General features: G+C 42.5%; 1 protein-coding gene across 1 annotated transcript in view; it reads right to left on the bottom strand.

Moving 5' to 3' along the window:
- The window catches only part of LOC306938588 (dolichyl-diphosphooligosaccharide--protein glycosyltransferase subunit STT3B), a 170,535-nt gene extending 157,974 nt beyond the window's left edge, over window positions 1-12,561 (bottom strand). Inside the window, exon 1 of the mRNA XM_079522829.1 lies at window positions 12,003-12,561. Within this exon, the coding sequence (XP_079378955.1) occupies window positions 12,003-12,280 (278 nt within the window). The 5' untranslated portion in view covers window positions 12,281-12,561. The remainder of the gene's footprint in view (window positions 1-12,002) is intronic.
- Window positions 12,562-16,355: the final 3,794 nt, after the last annotated feature.

Genomic DNA, 16,355 nt, shown 5'->3' on the forward strand with positions numbered 1-16,355 from the left:
GGAATGTGATGTATATATGATGATATATGATGATAAGAGCGCCCCTCACTTCACACAAGTGTGAATTTTTTAAGGGGCGCTAGCCCCTTCTATAAATAGCTTTTGTCCCCACACGTCTCAACATTTGTCATTGACAATGAACGGAGAAATTAGGTCAAAATTCTGCTAAATATGACGTAAATTAAACATCAAAACATTAAACGCCATTGACATTGAAGGGAAAACTTACGTCATATGTAAACGAGCAAATCAGCTAACCGATGGTTAGTTGGTGGGAGCGCTTGGTCAAAACGGGACCACCTGTACCTTATGTATCAATGTCAAATGTCCGCTAATAAATTGATATACGATGACAAGAGCGCCCCTTATTTCAATTTCAATTTTTGGCGGAAGAAGAAATCACACCCGTGTGAAGTGAGGGGCATTCGTTGTCAATGGGAACTTTGTGTAGGACAACAATAGACAATAAGCCGATTTGCTCAGACACTATGATGTAAAATTCTCTATTCATTATCAATGGGAATATAATGTTTGCTCAGACACATGATGTAAATTATCCATTCATTGTCAATGGGAATTTAATGTTTGTGTAAGATGAAAATGTACACTAATACCTAAAAAATCACACCCGTGTGAACTGAGTGGTGTAAGGCCTGTCTGACGTAATGAAATCATGTCTGACGTAATGAAATCACACCCGGGTGAACAGGGTGAACATAGCAACCATGCTCATTTTTTCTGCACAAACAAAGCCAGTTGTAGGAGTGGTTTACACCACTCAAAAAAAAACAGACAAATACAATTTGCTCCCCTGGAGCCAAGCATATCTGTCCCCCATGCACACAGGAAGGCTTCAATGTGCAACTTGGACTTCAAGCGGCCAGCCTGTGGTCCGAATTTTTCAGTCATCTATGACATATCTATGGCATATTTATCAGAGATACTCCAAATTTGGGCAAGATTTCAGGCCGATCAGACAGGCACCCATTTGACTTCCATTATAAAATAAATGTGATTGGTTAGTCATGGCTGCCAGTTTCCACCTGATGTCATGAGTAGGGGTGGGTCCCGAACCTCGGGACCAATCATGTAAGGTGTACCGAACCGACCGTGCTTGGGTACCGGGTACCCATTACAATAATTCAATTTCGGTTCTTTCTATCGGTTCCCACAGACACGCGGTCACACGCTATTTATTTATTTTCTACCCTTTCAATAGACGCGCAGGGAACAGAGCTGATCTACAAGCCTACACCGCGTTGCATCAGCGACGCGTTGTGGGCTTGTAGCTTGCAGAGGCGGAGCTATCTCTCTGCATGGAGTTGTCGAGGAGTCTAGAGACAGAGAGACGCGCTGTGCAGAGAAGCATTGAAGCAACATAATAATTAAAGTTTCTTTAATATAATTTTCAAGTGAAGTTTATGGGAGGAAACGGAGAGGGAACAGGAGTCTTGCACCTTGCCTGAGTTGTCTCATCACTGCATGTGCGCTGGCTGCACAGCATTGAATCAACATGTGACGAGAGAGGAGAGAGAAAGTGTGTGTGTGTGTGTGTGTGTGTGTGTGTGTGTGTGTGTGTGTGTGTGTGTGTGTGTGTGTGTGAGAGAGAGAGAGATCACGGCGTAGGGTCCAGAGGCCCAGTCAGTTTAGAGGTTGCCAGTCTAACTTCGAAGAGAGGTGGTGAAAAAGACAACAAAAGATAGCCTACTCTGGCAGCCCTTGTGCATGCAAATTTCTGTTAGTAGCAAACCACAGCATGCAAGCCGCCTTTGTTTTCAATGATCCCTCCATTAGCACGTCGGCAAACCCGTTCTCACCTATCGGCCAGAGATGCGCAGACACATATGACGTAAATTTGGCATTTTTAATGTTTGTTCAGACAACACAAACATTAGTTCTCCGCTTATTGTCAATGGCATTTTTTATGTTTGTTCAGACAACACAAACATTAAAGCTGTATATAGGAGGGAAAATCACACCCGTGTGAAATGAGGGGCGCTCTTGTTATCGTACATCAATTTATGTTATTATCATTTAACCATGATACAATGTTTGACAATTTCATCAACACATACAAACTAGACTAAAATGTTAGGGACTAGTGGACAAGAGATCCAGTATAAGTCACTTTACACTTGGTTGAATGCTGAAAATAGCAGATTTACAAGCTCGCGTTGTGAGCGTGTAGATCGGCTATTTTCAGCAAGAGTAAAATCCGTCATTAAGACGGCATCAAGGCCCGCCAAAATACATTTTAGATGTCAACTGCCCCCCCCCCCCCAAACACTAGAGTGACAGGAGGTCCCCCTTTGCCAAATAAAATGGAGGGGCAGGAACTTCTTGCATAAACTGTTGAAATCCTGACAAACATTGCAGCCTAGTAATGCAAACTAGTAGCCATTCAAATATAAAAACTATTTCAGTGGGGTCAACTGAACAAGATGATTTGTTTGTACGAGTGAAAATTTGAATGTAAACAAATCAATTTACAATTTGAATCATTGTTGAATCATTTGTTCAACAATCAACGTTAGGGTTCTTTTCTAAACGTTAGGGTTCTAATCATTAACACATATGTTGTACAGAGGCATGAAAAATGACAAAATTACAGCACAAAGGTGCTGTCTATTACAGGAGCAATTCCTTCTAAGACGAGGACACCTTATTCCTTCTGAGCTCTGTGCTGGATTGGCCGTCATGGAACAACAATCACATCAATTGCCAGTGGGCTGGGGTGCGTGGTGGCTCAGCCAGTTAGTGCACAGACCATATGCTCCTTGTGAGCGTCTTTGCACTATCCTGTATGAAATAAAGCATCATAAAATTCTCAAATCTTAATCTCTAGTGGGCTGACACGAAGCAAACATCTCTACTACAGCAGCCATCAGTGACACACAGCCATTCTGCACGCTGGTGGTGTGTCTTAGTTTGCACAAAGCCAATCTCCTTCTCAATATGAAGGCAAGGGCGCAGAACGCGAACAAGATCAATTGCTTCAAATGCACTGAGGCTTATGCTTTAGTCGAGTAAAGTACAAGAGTCCATGGTGCAGGTTCCAATAAAGAGCAAAGAACTGGAGCACTGGGGGTTTTAAATCTGTCAGAGAGCACAGCTCTTAAAATCTTGTTAGACGCCAGTTTCCAGCTGTGGAGACTGGAGAGACATGCTTTCCCCTGACTGAAAGATAAAGTAGTCGCAGGTAGAAGAACAGGTCCTGGTGGGTACAAACTAACTCTAAAGATAAAGTAGTCGCAGGTAGAAGAACAGGTCCTGGTGGGTACAAACTAACTCTAGATAAAGATAAAGTAGTCGCAGGTAGAGGAACAGGTCCTGGTGGGTACAAACTAACTCTAGATAAAGATAAAGTAGTCGCAGGTAGAGGAACAGGTCCTGGTGGGTACAAACTAACTCTAAAGCTGAGGAACAGGTCCTGGTGGGTACAAACTAACTCTAAAGCTGAGGAACAGGTCCTGGTGGGTACAAACTAACTCTAAAGCTGAGGAACAGGTCCTGGTGGGTACAAACTAACTCTAAAGCTGAGGAACAGGTCCTGGTGGGTACAAACTAACTCTAAAGCTGCTTTGCAGGTTATACAGGACCAGCCACCATGCAAACAGAAATCTATATCTGTGACAACAAAAATGATCAATAGTGACACCGAAAAATGAGGATTTAAGTGATCTATAGATCGAGATGCTTACTACTCGACTCCGATGAGCAGGTTGGTGCCTTGCATGGCTGCCTCTGCAATCGGTGTGTGAACATTTACCACATTATAACGGTGTTACTGTGTCGTGGTGTGTGGATGGGAATGTGAAGTGCATTGTAAAGCATTCTGAATAGTCAGGAACCGGGACTGAAAATCACTCGTTTTGGGCGCTCTTATCATAATACATCATCTCATTCTGGCCAATCACAATTTGCGTCCTCACCTTTGTCTCTTCAGTGTTTGTTTACACACTGTTGTCTTGTAAACACTTTTGTGTTTACACAAACCCTCAAAGCTACACATAGGAGGGGCATATATAGCGCCCCTCAAAGATATAATACAAATACTGTAAATGCAGTCCACATTACATGTGCATACACATACATGCACGCAAGAAAGGATACAACTGACACCCAAGCATCTTATACAATGCTTATGTGGCTCTGCTGAACTCACAAATACTCAATGCCTCTAAAGGTGTAACAGCGGCGATTAATCACACAAACAAATTGGTCTCCTTCTCTGCGCTATCATCCTCCATCAGGCTATCTGTGAGGTACATGGCCTCTTGGCTGCTGACAGGAAACACCTCTCATTAAGGGCCGAACGCACTAGTGCTTCCCCAATCAAATTGTCTGACAGGCAATTCATCTGGGGATTTGGAGAGAAAGAAAAAAAACATCAGGTTATTCGCCATTCTCAATTTGACTTGAATGAATCAACTGTCTCGGCCCCCCCTCCCATCTACTGTAGTGGGAATCAATCACCCATTGTTGTACTTCTATAAAGCATTCATCAAACCAGCCAACAACCGGCACGGCCTCGTGACGCACAGACACCATTCAAGCTGAAATGAGGATATTAATGAAAATGTGAAGGGGCCAGGGGGGTCAAAATACAGCTGCATAAAAAAAGCAATTTTATTTTAATTTGCCAGTAGGCCTACAGATTGCTTGAATTGGTCAATACGAATAAAATAAATGTATTTCCTTGTGGGGAGCGATGAGGCACATGGATAAGAACTACGCGTGTACCTTCTATGTGCGTCTATATTACGCCATCAGGCCAAGACATCTCTCTGCAGAAAACACCACCAGAGAATCCAATAAACAAAACAAACCAGGGATAAAATGAAGTGTGTGTTTTATGGCGTTCCGCTGTGACTTCCCCTGGGCTACCCGCTACCTTGGTGCCAGGAGATCCTACGTGGGCTGCAGGTGGCTCCCTGGGGACAGAGCTGTCATGCACGAACAAATCACGATGCACACTTCGGACGCCACTGCCTCCCCCGGCAGGCCTAGTGGAGCTGGTCTGCCGTGCGACCCGTGAGGGGAAAAAAAGCAGTTAATCGTGCAGCGCTTAGCAGAAAGTCCCCAGATTCGGGAGAAGTGGAGGATAAAACCTTGTCATCGGGGAGAGTGAAGGGCGTCATCGCACGCACTGCATTTCTCCTCCTATACCGTATGTTCCACAGGGAGAGGACATGAATACCCCGAGCTCTCTCTCTCTCTCTCGCTCTCTCTCTCTGAGAACATACCGATTCTGAAGCCTCGGCTGGCTGTGAAGGTTGAAGTGGAGACGATTGGAACGGCAGACAAAATGCAATCATTACTGCTGGCACGGACGCCACACTTGAAAATTCCCAGCGAGCTGCAGGCTTTGTTTCTACTGAAAGATTGTCAGTTAGCAAACCAAGAGATTAGCTATGGCTACATCATAAAGCTCAGCCTCGCTGAAATGCGAACATCAATGTGCGGTAAACATTAAAAATATCACTTGCGTTCCTGGATCATCATCCATTTTGTGTGAAATACTTCCATCCATTTATTGGACAGGAGGTTAAACTCAGAAGCAGCACTTTTATTGCCAGGGAAGAGGTTCATAATATACAAGTAATTAGTTTAGGTGCAAGCGACTCGGAACATAATGAGCTGACATTGAGATAGACTGATAGGAATTTAAGAGAGTGAGTGAGTATCCGTTCTCAAATAATTGTGTGTGGGCATTCATTTCGCGTGGGGTATGGTGGGGTGGGTGGTGTTCTTGTTGCCGAGAGGTGTATTGGGATCATGTAAACGGGCAGGGGTGGCATGAGGTTAGTTTATAATTAAACACTTGCACAGATTTTCCAGCGATACAGTTACTTTCTCTGAGAGCATATGCTTGTGCTTGAGTGTGAGTTTAAGTGTGCGTGTGAGAGACAGAGAGAGAGAGAGAAATCAGTGCATCAAGCCCTGGGATAAGACCTTCTGCAGAAGGTAATTGGACACCGTCTCAGCTCTTAAATATTTCATAAGCTGTTATAGGGTCAGACAGAGAGAGAGTTGCAGTGTGTGTGTGTGTGTGTGTGTGGGGGGGGGGTTGATGGGGGTTACCTCTCCAGCTAAGTGTCTGGTACACAGATCAATCACCAACTTCTGTTCCTCTACAATGCTGCAGTAGCTGATGTTGTGCTGTGCTGTGCTGGCAGCAGGCCCTGGGTTTGGCACAATGCACTTTGATTCAGATGTGATATTTTAGGAGGGACGGAGGGAAGGCAATATCACGCAGGGAGGGAGGTTTCATTCATTCTTATAGTAAATGATAAAGAACACATGTGGGGCCCAAACTAAGTCATTGAGAAATTTTGGCAAGGGGATAAACTCCACAGTGTTGCCCGTTTCACATTTTCCATTAAGTGATAAGAGACAGCGCGGCTGTTGAACAATGTTTTATAAACGGTCAAAATGTATTGTGGGGCACCCCAGTGGATCGCCTCGCCTGCTAGGAGCATATTCCATATAAACAAAAGGTCTACAGTCATTTCCTCAGCTGGTCCGGGTTCAAATCGTGTCAATTCCCCCCTTTCTCTCCTGGCAAAATATTCAGATCATCTGCATAGATAAAAATGATCTTAATCTTTTAAGAATAAATAGGCTATGTCAAACCATTTTACAGCACTTATTATATGCAAATAATAAATGCTGTTTAAAGTCTATATTAACCTGACATATTTTCATGGAAATAAATTAGATGACGATGACAGCATGCAGCTCTACTTGTAAGCTCATGTTTTCCAGCCCAGCTGGTGAACAGGTTGACTTCTGGAAACCCAGAAAAGGTTTAATTGACCTCATTGTGGTTCAAAATCAATCTTGAACCTCACAATTTGGCCAATAAAACCCAATAGCATACCAATAGGCCAATATGACCGAAGAACAACTGAATTACCACAATATTTGTGTTCCGTCTTCTCAAAATGATCTTAATAGGCTCTGTGCATAACTGTAGTCCGAGGTTTCCCCAAAGACCAAAGTTGTCACAGCCGTTAACCAGTTCAGTTTCCCATAGCTTACCAAACTGCAAACACACAACATATTGAATATTTTAACTTACCATGCCAATAAAAAGTGGAAAATAGAGAATTGTATTTTGGTAAATTATTTTCTCTTGTTGAAACAAACTGAAAATAAGGATCTAGTTCATTGAGTTACATCTAGCATAATAAGAAAATGTAATATACTGCAGTGCAAAGAACTAATGGATGGAACACAACTCATGTTTCCTGCTGTGTGTGAGTGAGAAAGAGAGAGAGAGAGAGAGGGAGAGAGAGAAACAGATACAAAAATCTGTCTCGTTATTTGGTTAACACAGGCTTCTGCTCCTGTACTAGTCTCCTCAGGCAAAATGAACTTGATGTTCTGAATCGAGGTGGTGATAACTTGACTGATTCCAAGTAGAACTCCCCAAACAAGGCTTTTTCTCACACTAATTATTTAAGTAGTACGATGCCTATGAAACAAATTTCATAACCTGCTACCCCACGAAATTCCTGACAGTCTGGGCTCAGGATGTGGTATGACAACCAGTCAGGCTGTTACAGCTCTGTGTGTAGGAGTCGCTAACAAATAACTCACCATGAAAAACCCCAATCAACCTCCCACACACACACACACACACACACACACACACACACACACACACACACACACACACACACACACACACACACACACACACACACACACACACACACACACACACACACACACACACACACACACACACACACACACACACACACACACACACACACACACACACACACACACACACACACACACACACACTCTACAGGGCTAGTCTGGTTAAAATCCATTTTCTTTTCTTTTCTCAAAGTCAATAAAGTTCGGCAGATGATTTCAAGAGAATCTCCTCCATGCAGCAGCAAAAGCAACCTATAGCAAATATTGAATAAAGGTGATATATTTGTGCCAGAGATGCTGAGGAGGAGTTCAACACCTCCACAAGGTAAAGATTCTAGAATTGCACAAGTCTTGGTATGCTTAGCAGAGATTATTGACTTATTGAGTCATGGAGTTGAGAACGAAGTTCTGCCTGAATGATAAGCAGAAGGCGATTACGGAATCATTTCCAAGTCAGGAAATAGTGTTACACAATGCACAGATAACTAATTTACTTTTAAATGGAAGAGACAGCAAATATATGCATTTTTTTATCTACTGTCGCCTGGGCTTAATAACAAAATATTAGGAGAGAGCAAATTAGTCTGAGTCTGATAACCAGCACTTCACTGCAATTCAGGACAGCCTCTGAAAGAAAATGTTTGCATTTCAAAACGAGCCAGACATTTTGATGTTTAATCTACGAATCCAATTTTGCCTTTTCCAAATTGCCTGGTGTTTAACTTTTTCTCTGGTAAGTGCAGATCACTTGAAGCTTGGCGCAGCAGAGTCGAAGGCACAGAACAGCAGGGTCTGAACATCCAGACGATGGGGGTAGCGTCACGCCTGGTAAACAAATATCCTCTTTTCTAGCTGTCAAAAACTAACTCGCCAATCACTTGACTGGCAAACAAATATTCAGCTGTAATACGTGATAACATAATAGCAGATCTGACAAAATAAATAAACCCTATTCAAAAGTTCAAATATAGCTCACCGTTTTTCTTTCTTTATGTGAGTGGCTATTTTTGAGGAACATTCTGTGTATAAACATGTCAAACTCTGAGGAGTCTGCAGGTTGGCGGAGGACATAACACGTTACATTGACCTTGGAGGCTGGGATGTTTCAAAGAAAGGAAAACCTCGGATTTTCAGTTTGACATCAACAGCCTTCACTGTTGAATGATGCATACATGTTTATGTTTATAAACATGCGTGGATGTCCATTAAGACCGATTTGTGCTGCCTTGGAGTGTCATGTGTTGAACGACGCATCGCACAAGTCAAGTGACGCCAAAACGACAAACATATCAGTCTGTAGTCCCAGTCTTATTTTGAAGACCCCCAATTCACAACCTATGAACCGGAAGCAACGGCTAATTCTATCCCGATCTCTTTATATGTCACCCAAAAAACATTAATATTGTAACCGTGAGGCAGCAACACTGTAGCAATGAGCCGTGAACATTGCCGTTTTGATCCAAAACCTCAATCTTGGAAAAGAATCAGAGAAAAATGGGTTTTAAGACGAGGATGAGGTAAGCTACCGCTGCCACAGATGTCTGAGACCACATTGACTTTCTGGTACACATCTTCTGCCGAGGCTTTCAGCAAGTCGCAGACAGTATGAATGCACAAAGCTCAAGAGCACTGTGAGACACGTAGTGCGAGGTGTCGTTGGACACTTGTGTCTGAAAGCATAAAATGGCCTTTAGTCTAAATTCTGAAACCATATTAGTGGAGACTATTCTTCCTCTGTGGTCCAGGCGACAGCAAACAAATCCCAACCCAAATATGGAATGCAATATTACAGCATGTTCAAATAAAACGGAACATCACAGGAGGGTATTTTGAGGCCCATGTGGTATGTGCCCTAACAACTTTTTTTATTTAACAATGAAGCGCAAAGCACCAACGAGCTGGCCAGATTTATATGGAGAACCGAGATGACTGGAAGCGACGATGGAGGGCTCTTCACTCTGAGGACGACCAGAGATGTAACATAAACTTTGTTCAATGGAGGCCATATTTGAAAATATTAAAATACATTGGGGCCGACTACATCTCCTGTCATAATGTACCTTTGGACCATAACAAAGTCACATTACAACAATTGCATTTAACTACAGTGCAATAACAGTCTTCTGTTGGCAGTGGCGAGTCTGGCGACTCATCTGTGCTGTGAACAAAACAATTCAGACATTTTTTTCACATGCTATATTATAGTTATAAACAGCATGTTATAGTTACTTCAAACAGAAGTGCAGCCAAATGTAACCAGGTTTGAAGATTACGTCTCTCTAGTACAATTTTTTTAATGAAATAATAGAAATCACACCTGTGTGAAGTGAGGGGCGCGCTTATCATTGTACATCATCGTAATTCAACATGTCGATTTGCTCAGACACGTACTGTATGACTGTATGACTGTAAATCATTGTCAATGGGAATTAAACCTTTGTGTAGGACAAAAATACAGATTTGCTCAGACACAACATGACGTAAATTCTCCATTCATTGTCAATTGGAATTTTATGTTTGTGTAAGACGAAAATCTATACTAATAGCTGAAAATTACAATAGGCTCTCCTCTTCACTGGCAGTCTGGCAGGCCATAAACAATACATTTTAGGAAGGAAGCAAGCCACCGGCGGACCGGCCATATAGAAACTGCCCTTGTGCCACGATAGATCCTGTATTAGTTGACTGGGATCCCTCAGGGCTCATAAATATGCTCCTGTATTCCTTCTACGCCAAACCTCTTTGCCAAAAACAGCCCACCTACAAGCTCACAACGATGTACCTATGTTTGACTAATGTTCCCTCTAGCATAGGGACACTAGGGTTTCATCTCTGTATATGTTGAAAAATAACACCTGTGTGAAGTGAGGGGCACCAATATATTAAAGTCTAACTCACGTTGCTATGATTAGGTGATGTAATGGTGATTTAATATTTTTTGTTAGGGACAAAACAAAAGTTATCTTCATTGTCAATGGCATTTTAAAAACAAACATTGAACTAAAAACAAACCTGTATATAGGAGCCGATTAGGCACTATAACACTTATAAATGCATTGCAAATGCCGTCATAGCACCATGTAGCTGTTAGAATTACCACACTGCCATGGTAAAGATGGCCCCGTAGCTGTTAGAATGACCACACTGCCATGGTAAAGATGGCCCCAGCGGCCTAATAATAATCCAGGGCAGAAGTGAATGACCATAAATCTTTCAGATTAAAAGAGCTGGCCCACAAGAACAACCCCAACATAATCAGATTTGATGGCAGGGGGAAATAAGTAGAGATTACAAGGAATTTGCAACACAATTTTGCACTCAAAGTCAAATTATTCCTTAGTGTATAAAACCAGTCAGAAATCAGGATTAAACATGTGGATCAGGTGACCCGTTTCAACTCCAATCCCTAGTGCAGCTCTTTGGCACTCAAGTATAAAATGCATTGCAAGTTCACTTCAAACAACGTAAGATGCCTGTGACCCTGTCAGATAAGGAAACCCATACCACGGAGAGGAAACGCCTGTTCTTGGACACCCACCCAGCCAAAAATGAAATAATTCAATCCGTTTGAATGAAACATATAAGTCTATCACAATCACAGGGTGAATGATGCACTGCAACTGTTGTGGACAAACTATAACACCGTTATGAAAGAATGATTCCAGTGTGACACTGTCACAGTGGTTATGAAAGGGGAAGCCAAGATCAACTGCCTTGCCTTCCGGGTCCCTATGTGGTGTCATATAGACTGCCACTGCCACAGCTACAGTATATTAGATGCTATGTCAGAGGGAATGGCACAGTCGTAGATCATGATCATGTAATTTAAAAGCAGACGATCAGCCACAGCTCATAAATGAAATAAGTCACAGGGAAATCTCGACCGAATTGTACATTTCTGCCAAATCCTATTTTCAGAAAAATCGATCATGCTGTAATAATCCCCCCCGATGCACACATAAATGCCTCAATTCAACTCGGAAAATGCAGTGGAGGAAGCATGCTTGTCCAACTGCACGTCATCATATTATTACACAGTAATTCGAAATAAAGTTGAAGCAGCACTTTTTATGAGGATGCTTTGTGTTGTTGTAAAATACATATTTTAGGAGAAAGTTATAAAAATCGACATCTCTCTCATTATGGTCTGACTGTCTGGCTTGGAGGCAGGTAGCATGAGGCTATTATTGTGTTATTAATAATACTATAAACCATCCATCACCAACGGGAATTACAGTGCTGCTGATGTGACAGGACAATGACAACGCACACACACACACGCACGCACGTACATACATACAAAAAGCTGCGCGCGCGGCGTGCCTTACCATGGGTCGAACTCGTGGATGATGCTCTCGAAGCGGATCACTGCGAAAAGTCTCGAGCTGAACCCCGCCAGCCAGGCCAGGAAGAGGATGGTGAACGAGAGCAGAGATTGCCACCCGGCCGGCTGCGTTAGTCCGCCTGACAGGCCTACTTTCCCGCTGCCCACTCCTCCTCCTCCTCCTCCCGCAGCAGCCTGGAGGACGCCGGCTCGACTGTTGCCCTGCTGCACCGCCGGGGACGCTTTGTGCTTCCCGTCGCCGGGTGCGTGGTGCTCCGCCATGTCTGCTTGATGTGCGCGGTGTGTGTGGTTTTGCAAAAGAGCAACCCTCCTCCTCCTCCTCCAGTCCTCCTCCGCCAGCCACGCTCCCTTGTCTCCCGGTTTCAGTGACCTTCACTCTAGCCTTATGTTATTGTTTTCTCTCTCTCTCTCTACCCTGTGTTTTTACTGGAAAACTATAGCATTACAAGTACAACATCCCCCGAATGCGCCGCTCTCATGCTCCACTTTGCAAGCCTGCAAAAAAGCCCGCTGCTACCGACTGAACGCCGGTGGAGAGAGAGAGAGGGGTGGGAGGAGGCGGGGCTACCCGGGCTAGAGTGGGATACCGTGCCATAGGCTGGACGGACGGTCACGCACGTGATTTGATAGATGGTTGTCATGGCAACCGTTGTCCAAATGAGTAAATAATATCGAATATTGTGTGTGCGACTGTGCGTGTGTGTGTGCGACTGTGCGTGTGTGTGTGTGTGTGTGTGTGTGTGTGTGTGTGTGTGTGTGTGTGTGTGTGTGTGTGTGTGTGTGTGTGTGTGTGTGTGTGTGTGTGTGTGCGCGTGCGTGCGTGCGTGCGTGCGTGCGTGCGTGCGTGTGTGTCCACACAATCAACTATTACGCCAGGGTTGGTATTTTATCACTATGGTAGAATATTGAAATAATTATGTTTATTTATTTGTATTCATTTATTTGGGGGGGTTCATACAATACGACATGATACCATACATTTTACATAATGACTGTGTCTGTGTAAAATCAGAGCTGTGTCATCAACCCACTTAGTCAGAGACAATTGTCAGAATAATGTAAAATCTGGGAATATATTTCTTACCAAGACATTTCTTCACAAATGAAACTTTGAAGTAGCATGTGAAGTGTAACTAGGGTGTTACTTGTTATAATGGTAGGTCTACCCTAGACCTAGAATGCCTGTGATCATTTAATTAACTTCGTAAATTTTCATGTACTCATATACTGTATGTAACAACAGAGCCATTCTAGGGCTAGGCCTACCCAAACTTTCAGCAGCTGTCACAATTTCCCCTGTGTGGGATGTGTTACTAGACACCTTTACAAACACACAATGGTGAAGAAAATTATAATAATAATAAATAAAATAAAAAAAGTTGTCTCAGTCACCTGACGAAAAAGTTGTCTCGCCTGACCCTGACGACGAAGTAGCCTATCGCAACATAACCGCCCCTCCGGGATATGGGATGTGTAAGCTCATCGATGGGAAGCGTTTTCAGCTCATCAGCCTGTCACAGAACGACAGGTACAACGAGGGCGGGGCCAAAGACTGCGGAGCCTTGTGCATTCAAATCTATTATTGTAAATGTAACCTATCAGGAAACGCTGTTAACTCACAGTAAACAGTTTTTTGTATCGAGTTGTGCTTGAAATGTACTGTAATTCTGCAAACTGTTAATTACTACTTCAATCAATCAATCAATCAATCGGCTTTATAGACAGAGGGTTTTACTTATGGTATTCCAAAACAAAGTGACAGGTGTGTGTGTGTGTGTGTGTGTGTGTGTGTGTGTGTGTGTGTGTGTGTGTGTGTGTGTGTGTGTGTGTGTGTGTGTGTGTATAAAAAAATAAATATATATATATATATATATATATATATATATATATATTGTGTGTGCCGTTTTATCTTAGACCAACAATGAATCAACTTCTATTAAACAGTAACGTACACCAAAGAGTCGTTACTGTAGGGATAAATGTATTTCCACACAGACAAGGGGAAACAATCTATAGACAGGTGAAAGAAGATTAATGTTCTTCCCGAGTGCAATATTTCTGTTGCCCTTGGATGTTCTGGACTCGGAGAGAGCTGGTAATAAAGATTGATGTGCCTCATCATGATTTCTTCCTCCAGCAAAGACAATAGCATATAGCATTTATCATTCTGTAAAAGTTATAGGCCTATATCTGTTTTTTTCTCCTTCTTACAAACCAATTAGAATGTGACACCTATAATAGATGTATTATTTATATAATAATAAGACCTGCATAAGCTTCTGTTGATTGATTGCAATCATTGTATGAAATAACCCACTTATATAGCCACAAGGCAGGAATGGGAAATTAGTGAGAAACCTGAGATCAATAAACATAATTGGATCCCACATGGAGTTACAATGATCATTATCCCTGTACCACTCATACAACTGTGTATTTAACTCATAGTGAGGGGGAATATCCTTGAAACACAATCTCTAAAGAAGGGCATAATGTAGTTTACCACCAAGCACTTTACCACCACGCCTCTCATGTAAGAAATTATCTTCATTTCCAATTATTGTTTCCTCCATGTAGTGGTGAACAGAGCTGTAGTATTCCTTTCAAATTCTGGTAACCCCAAAGGGCATTTAATCTTTGCACCATATCCAGTCCACAGACATAACAGAGAAAACAGAAGACTCAGGTAAGGCTGTTATACACCAACAGCAACAAATCAACACACCCAGTTCAACACAAGGAAACAATGAGCACAGCTCACAGGGGGGTGCAGGAGCAGGCATACACAACATATAATAGAATAAAACACATGTATTATATACAGATGACAACTGACAGCATTTAATAGCCTGATATAGTGGAAGAACTGAAGGACTATTATTGTTACAAGAGGCACATTAACATCAGCCAGAAGGCATGAAAGGCCTGAAAATCCACCTTTCAGCAGGCCCATTTTGTCCTGTGATGATATTGAATTTTGTCATTATTCTTCATGTCATGTCTATGAGTTGATTGCATAGGGCCTAAATGGAAACAAGACCGCAATTGTTGTGCTATACCTTTTGGACTAAATGTTTGACTGCACTCTGTTGCTATTCTTTATACAATATACAATCAATCAATCAATCAATCAAAAGTTAATTGATTGATGGTCAGGTTGGCTAATAATGCCTTTTGCTTTCATGGGCCACCTGCATGTCAACAATAGTAGACTTTCACAATCCTATCAACCAGAAATTAAATGAGAATATCAAAACACTTGATTATATTTGTTTACATACCGGTAAATGTCTCACGGACATGAAAAGTATCAAAGTCCTCACTAATGCTCATTATAATATGGTACCATTTTTTTCCTACTTGGTCTGTGTCTCACAGGACAGCTGTGGACAGAAACCTGCCTACCAGTGACATCATCGATGGATAATCCAAACTAATTGTATGCGCTTTATATTCCTGGAAAGTTAGCATGCTATAATAGAAGCCATTGTTCTCGCATTAATACAAATATAAACCAAAAATCAAAAAAAATAAATCTTGTTTGAAAATATTTGATGTCACTTGTAGGCCGGTTTCTGAACTGTCCACAGCCCGACATAATGAGTACTAGGAAAAAAAAAGGTACATTATTTTATTTATTTTAGATATTTTTGGGGCTTTTTTGCCTTTATTGATAGATATTGCTCGACAGGAAACAGGGAAAGAGATGGGGGGAAGACACACAGCAAAAAGGCCATCAGGATCGGGGCTCGAACCCGCAACACACTCATGCTGGATTACCAGCCAAGGTGTCCGGACCGCTAAACCGGCCCAGGCCTAAAGGTACCATTTTATTGTGACAAGGACCGATTTTATGAAGATATATAGGTTGAAAATGGGGGAAAGTTGTCCTTTAAAGGGACACTTCACCCCTTTTGCAACCAGATCTTATTTTAATGATGTTTGGGAGACAAGAAACACTTTCCTGGGGTTTTTGTGGGTAATGTGTTTTTAGATATTTTAGTATTTCAAAGTGTCCATGATGTCATGGACTCACTTCCTTCCTGTACTACAATTCCCATAATGCTTTGGTGCACTGCTCCTCCTTGTGGATAGGGGGAGGGCTGTCTTACAGCCTGGGCACACTTTAGATTCCATGCGCGGACAGAAGAAGCTGTGTTTTGCGTCATTTCCGTTTTTTTAGACAGCTGGTGGATGGAAAAGAAGATCCACCCACGCGGCAGAATGCCGCTGGGGCAAGCTTTTCCGGGAATCTGGTCGTCGCGGCAATCTGCCGCGTGGGTGGAGCTTAATTTCCATCCACCAGGTGTCTAAAAAGCCGGAAGAGACCCCGGGA

This window comes from Electrona antarctica (assembly GCF_951216825.1).
Source record: "Electrona antarctica genome assembly, chromosome: 15".
Taxonomy (NCBI): Eukaryota; Metazoa; Chordata; class Actinopteri; order Myctophiformes; family Myctophidae; genus Electrona; species Electrona antarctica.